General features: G+C 28.0%; 1 protein-coding gene across 1 annotated transcript in view; it reads right to left on the bottom strand.

The window, feature by feature from the left end:
- The window catches only part of eys (eyes shut), a 102633-nt gene that overhangs the window by 43667 nt on the left and 45460 nt on the right, over positions 1–13506 (bottom strand). The window contains exons 13-17 of the mRNA XM_035352903.2: positions 11539–11703; positions 8291–8371; positions 4018–4257; positions 2505–2667; positions 643–806 (exon numbers count right to left, since the gene is read on the bottom strand). Coding sequence (XP_035208794.2) covers positions 643–806; positions 2505–2667; positions 4018–4257; positions 8291–8371; positions 11539–11703 — 813 coding nt within the window. The remainder of the gene's footprint in view (positions 1–642; positions 807–2504; positions 2668–4017; positions 4258–8290; positions 8372–11538; positions 11704–13506) is intronic.

Consider the following 13506-nt stretch of genomic DNA (forward strand, 5'->3'; position numbering starts at 1 on the left):
GTTTAATTGTTTCCAAGTAAAGTCCCATATTGTACCCATTATTGCACAGTTTCCTTGTTGCCAAAATCTTGTAATTTTGTAAATACTCCATTGCATGCTGTTATGTTTAGGATAAATCCCAAATTTTTATCATTTTTTAATCAGTAATTATCTTATACCTTCATCTAAAAAACTAAAGCAGCTTACCAAGAATTAGTCAGGTTAAAATAAAATTAAGGCAAAGATCTTATGTCTGTATTGTGATTTCATGTTTATCCATAATAGAAGCTAAATCATCTGGACACAAGTTTTAGCTTATTTCGAGTCATAGTTGTATATTATTTCATGAACTTTAGAAGTAATCATTTGCTCAATTTTGCTTTTAAAAAAAGTTTCTAAAATTTAATTGAATGCCAGATAATCAGGCTTTTACTGTTATGTCCGATTTAAGCAAACATATCACACATACTAACAAAAGTAAATGTGGAATAGAAAAGGATTTGATTTTAAGAACATAATTATATTGTATCATTCTCTATAGAATATAATAATATCATAAATTCTGAGTAAGTTATTAAAATGCAGCTCTGGTTACCAGAATCATAATGCAACATTAAATTTTATTCCGAAAAAAGAAAATTATGTTCTATAAAACAAACTTACTTTTTTCACAATATTTACCACTGCGACTTAATGGACAATCACATCGATAACCATCACTTAAAGGAATACATAGTGACAATGTATGACACTTGTGATTTCCTAGAGAGCAAGGAGTTTCCTTCTGAGTACATAAAGTTCCAACCCATCCACCAGCACACATACACCTACAGGAAACAAAAGATCATGTTTTTAAATAAAAATACACATTCTGTTTTAAAATTTCAACTTTCTTACTTTTTAAAAAGTAGGATCATGTAAATTAAAATTGATAAAATCTTTCTTTAATACTACTTTAATACCTTTTTTTATTACATATATTTATGCCATCAATATTGGGATGAATTATCTATTCAATATTTGTTACATGCACATTTAGTTGTAACTCACAGCAGATTTTTTTAACATTGAAGTACTGTGAAACATACTTACTATCTATATAGCAGAAATAAAATTATTTGACATTAAAAGAAACTTCAGTTAATTTAGTCTCATTAAGGTATGCACTTTAGGATAATAAAAACAGAAAACTAAAGTTATTTTAATTTCCTATATAATTAGCAAAATTATTCATTATTTTCATAAAGTTATTTTCCTTATCAATTACAGAAATGAGACATAATTTTTTCTGAAAAAAGTTGAAATTCTGGCATGTACTATAAGAGAAAGAAATTTGCTTTTGAAAGCATAGAGTTGATTTTCTGCTTCAAAAATATGTTTTCTTTTTTCATTATCATTATCTCTGATGACATTTTTGCAACAGTATGGGTCAATATGTGAGATTTTTTTTTTCTAAACAGGTTGCTGAATTAAAAAAAAAAAAAAAAAAAAACTGAAATGTTTCAGATTTTAAATTACGTCCAAAGGGGCGTTTTTTAACATTTTGTGTGTTACCTTTCTTTATTGAATATCATGTTCCTCGCACTGAAACCATAAGATCCAGTGCAACAGCAATATCGCAAAATAGTTTTAAAACGAGCATATCTTTAGAATTTCCGATACAGAGACTCACGCGCTGGAGATAAAAATGTTTTTTTCTGCACAACGTTGCCATTGCTCGCTTTGAAATCCTTGAGTTTGTTAATCAAAAATTCGTCAAAGTTTTAAAAAATAGGAAATTGATCATAAAACAAATTTCAAATTTCAAATTTGGTCTTCCACATGCTCATATTCGTTGGAGGATTACGTTATTCAAAATTCGATGACTCTATGTACCATTGTTTTATGACAATGTGAGAAATATACATATATTTATGCAGATTTTCATTATTTAATTTCTTCAAATATAATGCAGGACTCTAACATTTTATGGCAACAGTTTGAAAAGTGAACCGACATTTATCCGTCCGACGCAAAATGCCAAAACGAAACTAATAGTCCTTCGGGATTCAAATCCCTTTGGACTAATAAACGGGAGAATTTTCTTGAACATATAATAATTTTGTACACATTCATTTCAGGTTAAATGCTTAAAATAAAGGAAGAAAAATGCAGTATTTGGATATATAGCAGTCTATTTTCACACAACAATTAATATAAATGTCCATGATATATATATTTACTTATTTATTGCTTTAATTAAACTTTAAAATTGAAGTATATTATTTGTTGCAGATATTACTTTTTTAATAGGAAAGACAATATTTATTTACAAATGATAAAATTATGATTACAAATGATGGTTAAAATATGTAGAATGTTAAAAGAATAAAAATGCATTTTGCATAAAAAATATATGCATTAACAAGAGATGAATCATAAAATAATTTATAACAATTTTTGTTTTACAATCATTAAGTAACTTTTAGCTACTTTAAAGCCTTTGAATGTTTTAAATGAATATTAAGCTCTTTAAAATTACTCACTGAAATGTTGAACCAGCATCAACACATGTTCCACCATTGGCACACTGAATTAAATCACATTCAGTTATGCTGCATTGCTGTATATTACGGCCATCAACAACTGGTTGGACTGATCGAAAAATTCCACCAGGACTATTTCTAAATTCTATACCAAATATGCAGCCTAGAAAAGAATTAAATAATGCTCATGATATCATTTAAAGAAATGTTAAAAAAAAAGAGGGAGAAAATTAAAATGAAGTAGAAAACAATAATAAATAAAGCAAAAGAAAAATTTTATTAATAGCTTCAGCTGTGTTCTTAATACCATTATTATAATTAATTTTAATTAACATTATGCCATATCATACTGTTCCTAATTTTACTTACATCATTTATATCACAGCAAACACTGGAAGGGCTATTCCCCCTCCCCAAAAAAATCCTCATAGTTGTATTTTTTAAGTGATACTTTAAGTAGTGTTATTTTCCTTGAGTAACTACTTCATAATGCACAACAAAGCATTTTAATATTCATTGCTGATGAAATATTAAATAAAAATTTACACAGTATTTTATTACGTACTAGCAGCAATGTGGCCAGTCTTCGTCTGGCTTTTAAATGTACCGGAAAAATGCCTGAAGGGAACACCAACATTAAATTTAAAAACTGTGCAGAATTTTAAACTGAATGGTTTCAGATTTTAAATTACATCCTAAGGGGCGTTTTTTAAAACGTTTTGTGTGTTACCTTTATTTATTAAATATCATATTCTTTGCACTTGGACCATAAAATTCAGTTCAACAGCAATGTCGCAAAATAATTTTTAAATGAGCATATCTTTAGAATTTAATAAATCAATAAATAAACTAAATAAATCTCCCAATAAATAAATCAACCAACTTCCAATTGCCTTCTTTCAACAAACGTCCAGAATCCAAGAGAAATATTAAATTTAAAAACTGAATTATCGCCCTCATTTTTTCAAGTGGCAGCAGTGCTTATTTTCAACAGTCAGGAGTCCAGATATAATTGAATGAAAAACTGTTGCCAAAACTTCATTTCTAAGAGAATGAAACTGTTGCAAATGATGCAATAAAATCAAAAAGATAAAATTAAAAAAATCTGATTCGGATTTTTTTTGGGGGGGGAGGGAGATCGCTTCAAGGTGCACTAGCTCTTGTCGAGATGCCAAATTACCAAATATACCAAACTTTGTATCCCTGGGTCTATTAGCTTACACACAGCATGAACGAAAGACACACAGACTCTTTCTTTTATTATATGTAGAGATCACACTATAAATTCTAACAAGAAGTAAGTAAAATGTATTCCTAACTGTTGAGATCTATGAATGCAATAGAATTTTCAATGATTAATTAGAAACACATAGACCATCACACATTTTAGCATATGTTATAAAAATTATAGTATATTACATGATTGCAATTCAATAAAAAATACAATATGGTTGTTTACTTATTAAAATGAGGAAAAGTTATAAATGATACATTTGTTGACAAAAATAATCACCTGAAAAGCCCCTCAGCCCTTGAAGTTCCTCAGGAAGCAAACTAAAATTATAGCTTGGATGTCCACCAACATAAAGTGCAGCTGGAGTGTTGAGTGCAGTTAACTGGCCAGATGCTAAGCCAACAACTTTAGTTTGTGAATCTACTTCCATCCAACAATAGCGCCTGTGTCTTCCAACAAGAACAGAATGGATAGATATGTTTTGGTTTAAAGGTCTTGTGCTTTTCAATGTTCTTGTTCCTGAATTAAAAAAAAATATGCACAATTATGTTTATTGAACTGTTACTGTACACATAATTTTTATTACATTCTGTATTAAAATCAATCAGAACCTTACATATTACTTTACATTACTTGAGAAAGCTCTCTTTTTAATGCTGGATACAATATTTACAGAAAATATAAATATAGCACTGCATCATCATTACATGGGTAATATTTAAAGAACTTAACTTACATCAACTGCGTTCTAACGATTGTGATTCCAATGGTAAAAAATCAAATGTTGATAAAGAATGAAAGAGTTATATTTAACTATTTAATATCAAATTTCAAAAATCTTTTTATGCATTTCAGTCAACAGTTTTATGTAAGTACAAACATATTATCAAAATAAGAAAGAGCAAATACAATAGGATAGTACACAAAATATAATACATATGACTACACCTATGGACCATATAATACATATGACCACATCTATGGAAATAAATATATATATACAATCATATACAAGCAAATCAAAATCACATTATTCATAGATGTTCCTAACAATTATATTTAAAGTAACATTTCTAGACTTTTTAAAAATCAAATGTATTTCTGTTGTGGCCTCAATTCATTCAGAATTTTAATGATGCACGCATTAAACTCAATGCATTCACAGCTTCAAAAGCTATTGGTTTGAGGATGTCAATTGTTTCTACTCCACCTAGCTCTCCTTCAATCTCTGTTTCATGAGACTAAATTTCTTTGATGATTATTTGTTTTTCTTCTGCTTCTAAGCAAGTAATTCTAAGTTTACATTTGATTTCAAGCAATATCTATAATTTTTTTGCCAAGGCCAAAATTTGATTGTCAGTCAATGGATCTTAATTCCCAAGAAGGGATAATATTACATGTATGATCTTTAACTGCAATAATTAATTCAAAAATTCAACGTAAAATAATGAACACAAAAATTTAACAAATGTGACAATACCAGACTTTATAATAAAGATACATATATATGAAAAATGATTAACTTAACCCTTTGATGTGTGGTGGTAGCGCCCTGAAACCACCAATTTTCGAATTTTTTTCTCCTCTTTCTTCGGAAATTTATGAGTGAAAATAATTTGATTACTGATCTTTGATCTCTAAATAACACAAAATGACTACAGAATCATACATGTTTTAGGTCTTAGTACTTCAAATCGGATGCCTTTTAAAATTCGTTTTCAATGAGACAAAATAATTTACTTTTATTAATATAAACAACTTTAAATTTCAAAAGTTATTCATCGCACATCATGATTTCTATCATAAACAATAAAAAATAGCAATAATTAAACTGCATATATATAAAAAAAACCTCTATAGGTATGGCATTTGCATTGTGGTTTCAGGGCGCGATCACAGCCCCACTAGAGCATTGTGTCACAATGCTCTAGAGGCTCGGTGGTCGCGCCTTGAAACCACTGCTCTTTACAATGGCGTTTGCTTGCTTCTCAAATAGGAATGTTTATTTTTACCCGGATACAGATAAGGGGTTTTGAAATCACAGAGTTATTTTATTACTAACAATACATGCACCTGCCCAGTAAAAAGGTCTTTCTTTTCCAGAAACTTTTTTTTCTGACCTCAACACACTTGCTCCCCAAGCTAGTATTGTGATTTTATAAATTATTTCCTGTGGTTTAAATTTAATGTAAATATACTTTGCTGTAATTAAAAATAGAAATTGCGTAAAGTTTTATTTAAATTAAAAATATTTTCTGAATATTATGAAACGAAATATGAATAAAATAAGTATGAATGGGAAACGAATGATTCGTACCAAAGCAAAAAGACCAAGCCCTTCCCCTCATTAACATAAAAAAAACCACGAATGTCATGTACCAGATGAAAAGAAACTAAATAACGCTGGACATTAACCGGGGAAATTTAGATCCAATCAGTGTGCATTTTGTAGCACAAGGAAGAAACATCATGGAAGATACATGTGCGAAACATCCAATGTGGGTCTATGCATGTACTAAAAAGACAAAACATGCTTTGAACAGTGTCATAAAAAATATTTGTTCTTTGAAATTAAAAAAAAAAAAAAAAAAAAAACACTGAGTCTTTTTTTTATCCTTATTTTACTGAGTTTTTTAATCCATGTACCCAAACGTCCTTATTATGTAGATACTTATACTTTCACTGCTATAGAAAAATTACATAAATATTTATTTTTAAATTTTTTCTGATGATTTAGTTTGTAAAATAATTTAAAATATATATATTATGCAATTCTTACATGCATTTGTTTTAAAAAATTCGTAAATTTCGTCATTTATTAGAAGCGTGCACGGAAAAAGGTAAGTTTTTTTTCCCTAATACCTAGGTAAGTTTCAAAGTCCTAGACGCGCGGTGGTTTCACAGTGCGACCACCATGCACAAAACAATGGGCAAGAGTAGATTTTTTTAATTCATATATTATTTGTATCTAGGATCATAATATTCAATTTCTAGAGTTTTTAGTTAAAAAAATTATAAAAATAATATTGCGCGCGTCAAAGGGCTGATAATAATGAATGTTAAAATGCAAATTATGAAAAAAAAAAGGGATTTCTAAAGTTTCTAAAGGAAGTTCTAAAATAATTAGTCATTTGATTACTTTCTCAGTATTTTAAACTACAAAATAAAAGAATAATTCATTGTTACAAATATTTGCATTTTTGTGAACTTTTAAAGCAAACATTATTCTTTTGAATCTCTTTCAGCATTGTTTTCTAAATGGCATGTTATTTGGATTCAAGAAGATATTCATGCTTGAGAACGAGTATAAGAAAACTAACAGAAATGTTTAATTTCATTTATTAGTTTTCTGCCATTCTTATTTTCAGACACAAGTTATTATGCAATTTATTTTGCTTTGAATCTATTTAAAGTAAGTACATCCTTGAGTTCCTCTTTAAGTATAAAATGAAATCCATTTATTTATCCATTATCACATGATTTCAAATCATAACAATCAGCACTATTAGCCACAATGATAATAAATATGCAGTTTTATAAATTTTCAATTTCATCATTGGAAAAACACAGTTAGGTTGTTTTATAATTTTTTTATGAACTGCAAATACAGTCTTAAGTTTTGAATAATGTTATTGGTTGAAGCATTTTATTATTTTGATAAGCATGATGCCCAAGTTAAGTGCATATTGAATTATTATTACATTAAATTATCTTCACTTTATCAATTCATTTATCTACTTCATATTGAGTTAGAATTCAAAGTTTCCAATATTAGAAAGCTATATTTGCTTTTAAATTTTGAATTTTGAGTCAGTACGTAATATACATGGCTGGAATGAAAAACTCATTAAAAGACGCAGAACATAACTGAGAACTGCAATTAGAGAAGTAAGCCAGGTGTTACATACAAGATTCAAAATAATTTAACACAAAACAAGTTTAAACACTAAGCAAATTTGCATAAAATAAATTAAAATAGTATGTAGGACATGAAAAATTACTTGATATAGTATAGGATACTCAATTTAATAGGGAAGTTAAAAATTTCTTTGTATATAAATTTTTAAGAAATTATACAGAAGTACAAATGGTCAAGGCTACAAAAGTACTTTTTATGCCTTTAGTTAATATACAGCTGGAAGTTAAATGTATTTTTCTAAAAATATTAAGCTTTTTAAAATTATTAAATTAATTTTCCCCCCGATATAAGAAAAAGATTTCAAAGAAGAAAAGAAATATATTCTTCTCACTTGAAACTTTTAATTAATGAAACAATTATGGATATAGTATAATTTATGTTGTTATGTCCTGACTAAATTATAAGATTTAAAACTTTTTAAGTTTAAATTTTATTAAATTTTCATTATGAAGCTATTTTTGTTTAGAATTTGGAGTTTTCTAGTAAACTGAAATTACTGTGAAGATAAATTAAGGACGCATATAAAATTCTTAAGGCATGGAAAACACGAAAATGAATTGTCAAAATTAATTGAGCCACCATTGTAGACTTATTTTCAATAAATATTGTTTATATTGAATAAAGGTTTCTTACCTGATCCTAAATTAAACATGTAAATAACATAGCCAGAATGCAGTCCAACACTAAGAAAATCATAAGCAAGATGAAAAGAATCTACAGGAGAAATGGAATACATTATACATGATATAGAATACAATTAAATTAAAATTCACATAATTTAATGTCACAGTAACACTCATGGCTTTAATCAGAATCAGATATAAACCATTTTCATGCTTAAAGAAAGTAAATTATTGAGAACTTTAGGATTAGCATCATATATATGTGGAATGATTCTCATGAAATTTGATTCAGACATTATTGTTCCACAAATTTTTACAATGCTTTGTTTATTATTTGTTATACCAAGTAAAATATTAAAACACTAAATTTATAAGTTTTCAAGTTAGAAACAAATTAACAAAATATCTTCTAATGAATCTTAATCATGAAAAAAATATTTTATCTTAAGTTGAAAAAGCATGAGTTCTTTACATTGGCAAAATGTTATTTCACCTTTCTTCACAGGAAACATTTAGAACAAACGAAGTAGTTCAGTTGCACTGAACTGTAAGGAACATTTAACGTTATCTAATAATAATAATGCTGATGACAAAAGTAAGAAGAAGGAAAGAAAAGAAAAAAATTCTGTGTTAAGACATTAAAATATTTTTTGACAGTGAAGATTGAAAGTAAAATTATTAAAAATAATAGATTTTTATCACAGATTTTTTTAAGGCTTTTAGGATATACAGTTCATCAGCTACAAATGGTTTTGGCAAATTTTGCATATGAAAACTTGAAAAGAATAATCAAAGAAATTTAATACTGATTATCCGCAAAAAATATGGAAATCATATTGAAAATAATGGTTTGCTATTTTCTCTAGTAATGCCCTTATTTCTTTGATTCTAACTTTTGTAAAACTGTGGATATGAAGTAAAGCATTCTTTTCTTTTTGATTAAAGAAGAGTACTACAGCCAACAATTTCAGATGCTTCGAAATATACATTATGAGGTGATCTTGCTATGAGTAATATGGAGATTTAGATGAAATAGTTTAAAGAACACATACTTAGTACTGAAGAAAAACCATGTAATAGATAACCACCAACAGCATTCACCGAACTAACCAGACTAGCTGGAAGAACTTGTGCAAACTGGTAAATTATTGTTTAACACAATGCTGAGGAACTTGGCCATGGTCAGCTTCTCAGTATTCTGTTAAATCCAGCACATTATTAATACCATGGAATATTGAGAACTATGTGCTTAGTTCATCAATTAATAGTTACTTTGAAGGCAAACAGATTGATCATGTGTTAGTTAACAGCTGCTAACAACTTCTGAAATTCTCCTACATTAAAGAAATTCAAGAGCTAGTAGTCAAGGTTAAAATTAATGACCTCTGAAATGATAAATGATGACTTTTTTTTTTTTTTTTTCCAGTTTTCAGGTTCAGAAGAATGATGAGCAATGACTTTTAAATTGCATCATTCTAGAAGGTTTGAAAAGCCATCTATAAAAAAAACGACAGATATAAGCAGAAGTGAGCCGCACACCAGAATTTCACCATTCCTCATACAAGTATATTTCCACCCCACTTCGAAGAGAAAACACCTTGGAAAAATACCACCAGATTTTTTAGAAGTCTTTTGGCTTCTATGTATTTGCCACACAGACACTAATCTTAAAAACATCCATTCCTTCTCTGAAATTTGAATGCAGGTCAATCAGTATGTTAGTCAGCACATTACTTACCACTATACCGACTTGGAAGTCATAAGAAAGGATAACAGAAAATGAATGAAATCCCTACTGAAGCAAGTTAATACAAGAATTTATTCATCCTTAACAGAATTGAATGATGTCTAATTCCACATTCCATTTTACCCTTTCGTCAAGTAAATAAAAGAAAGCTACCAATTGTTAATGCAGATGAAGTGGAAGACTTTTAACAGTGTAAGATTAGGCAATGCCCCAAGGAATTTTTATGAAACTCCTTCAATAGGTGCAGCACAAATACCTTTCTACAAGTGGCAACTATTTTGAATGATACCAAAAAGCAGGTACAGAATTATATTACAGAAATGAGTAATTACATATATCTTAAAGAGCTATACTTATGACAATCATTATTTCCACTAACTGCTAGTGCAGCCAAACTCTGGTCTGACATTTATTTAGTCTGATCAGTTACATGCATGCCAGACAAAAGATTAGCTGCATAAGTGGTTAGTAAAATAAAAATAATATATATACTTGCTGTTAAATTACCTAATAAGTATTTTACTCATTAAAGCATTTTACTCATTAAAAGGTACCTAATAAGTATTTTACTCATTAAAGAACAGCACAACAAACATCTCTCAAAACCAATATTATTTTTTTAATAATTCAACCCTTTATTCTATGCAGTTTTCCAGTAATCTATGACATTCATGGTCATAAAAGACATATGCATAATTATAACAATGTGCACGTGAAAATAAAACATGCATTGATTTCATGAACATTTTTAAATAGAAAATCTGTTAAATTTGCACAAAATATAACTAAAATAATTACTTTCAAATTTCAAAATTAGGCACACATATTCGGATGCACAACTACATGCATTCAAAACTGCAGGTTTTCTTGCCACTGCCTTTCCATAGTCTGAAGAACTCACTGATAAATTCATTTTTTAATAACAGAGAAAACATCGCTTGTACAACTTCTTTTCAAATGAAGATCCATGTTATTCAAAGCAAAATTTAAAACCCACTTAGTTTGTTCCGTGTATCTTAAACCAAATTAACAGTAAACTTAGCAAATTTCCAATGAATTCAGATTTAAGGAAGTACATTTTAGGACTGAATTACAAATTTTACGAATATAAAAGTAAATACATTTGAAAATTAAAGCTATAAAGAAACTCCCCAATTCTGTAAATAATAATAATAATAATAAAGAAAGCAACGATGTAAGATTGATCTGATTGTATACAATATGCTCTGAGAAGAGACAGGGTATTAATAGCTACATTACATTAAATAATGAGAAAAAGGGGGAAAATGCTATGCTAAAACATCAGTAACAAAATTAGAAAGCTGATCACAGATTCGTGCAGAGAGAAAACTATTTATAATGGAACATTAATAATAACTTTTAATTATACCATATATATTTACAAATTACAATATGTTAATATTACTTAAATGTTTTAACAATATAATGTCTTATTGAAAAAGAAAACAGTTTAGCATTTCATAACTTAAAAAAAGGATAATAATAAATACCTAATTGTCCATTAAAAAGCAGAAGAGATTTACGTTTCATATCAACAACAGAAAACATTAACCTAATCTCCAGATGATAATGATAATCAGAAAATAACTGATATTGCACATAAGAAGAATAACCCATTATATCTCCATAAAAAGATGGATGAGTTATAGCTAGATCTGGAAAGGAAAAAAAATACATTTAGCTATTTTACCAATTAATTAAATCAAAACAAAAAATTAGAATTCAGTATTAAAATATCTTTTCTTACATAATTCCATTACACTTGGCTTAACATTTTGGCATGAAAGAAAAGCATTAGTTTATTTATTAAATGCTTTTTTCCTTATTTTTCTCCTGAAAGGTTATATATTTCTGAAAATATTGATTATTAAATAAGTCACATTTTGTTCATCTTGAACAGCAAAAATTTTGTAGTCATTCATTATCTTGTATTGGAAAAGGTGAAGAGAAAAAATATGTGTAGCACTGACCCATTCAGCAAATTCATACTTATTAACGTTTAACAATGTTTTTTACTTGAAACATTGTATAGATTGACATTTTCTATTAATTTCATAAGTTGGTTTATTTTGTTAACTTTACTGTTCATTGCAGTGCAGTTTGAGTTATGTTTTAAAATGAAACAATAAATTAATGGATTCACCTATATTTAATTGTTATTTATTATTTAATTTAATTTCATTAAAAATTCAGTTGATCTTATCACCAAGTCTCAAAATGTATATACAATTTTCAAGTTGGATTCATTCTCCACTTTTTAATTCTCCTATTCTCATTTTCATGCAGAGCTTAAAATGGTACTTTCTATAAATGGCTTTCTGAAAATCAAACCTGCTTATCACAATTTAACATTAAAAATATATTAAGGTAAATAATCACTTATTATTATATTAAAATATTTTTATTCTTTATTATTTCAGTTACTGGGTCTCTTGGTATATAGGATATACTCCCATCTCCCGAGAAGCATTAACTCAAAATAGCTTGCATCTTATATGCTATTTGGACATTGCAGCCTTATTGTTTTGTATCTGTTTGAATTCAGTAGTTTCTTTTAGCAAAGTAAGGTGATTTTTGACAGTGTGGAAATCAATTCTTAATTAAATTGCAAATCAAAAAAGTTTACTTGACTTTTTTTTTTCCTTCTACTAATCCTAATTAAATATCCTCCTCTAAAAAATAATTTTGGAGAGTGGGGTACATTTTATATGCTGGCAAATATGGTAGTTTTATTTTAAAATATAGTATTTAGATCATATTAATATATTTTTGTGGAACACTCAGCATATCAAGCCAATTTATGCGAGCTATCTTACATATAAGCCCCTTTTTTCCTTAGTAAACACCTTCAGAAATGTACGGTTATCTTATATTTGAGGCTATCTTATTAAGGCAGTATGATATATTTTAAAAAGGATTAAATGAGCTTAAGTCAAACAACAAAAATCAGAATTATATTTTCAAATTTTCACAGGACTAGTTTTGACGTTTTTACTGAACCATCATCCTCAGCTGCAAAAATGCAAAATGTGCTTTTTCAGCTGAAGCTCAAATATTTTGTGCTTATGCAGCTAAGGATGATGGTTCGGTAAAACTGTCGAAACTAGTCCTGCGAAAATTTGAAAATATAACTCTGATTTTTGTTGTTTGACTTCTAAATTCATACTTGTTCAGAGCTTCAAATAGTTTAGAAAAGCAATAGCAAGCAATAAGCGAAATTAAGTCAACCAACATCACAAAAATGTAAAATGCATAAATGTTATAAAGAAAAGATATACAGCTATTTCAGTCTACCTCATTCTGAGATCTTAGTTAGTAGGGAGTACTGTTTTGACTTTATAACAGTAAAAACAAAACAAATAAAAAAGTCTTTGTTTACAAAACCTTTTATATTTACTTCATCAGCATAAACTTGATTACTAGTATGCAAGAGCATAAAAATCATAAAGTACGTGTTG

Source organism: Stegodyphus dumicola, chromosome 4, assembly GCF_044657685.1.
Source record: "Stegodyphus dumicola isolate Sdum_Otavi_A_Nest chromosome 4, ASM4465768v1".
NCBI classification, from domain to species: Eukaryota; Metazoa; Arthropoda; class Arachnida; order Araneae; family Eresidae; genus Stegodyphus; species Stegodyphus dumicola.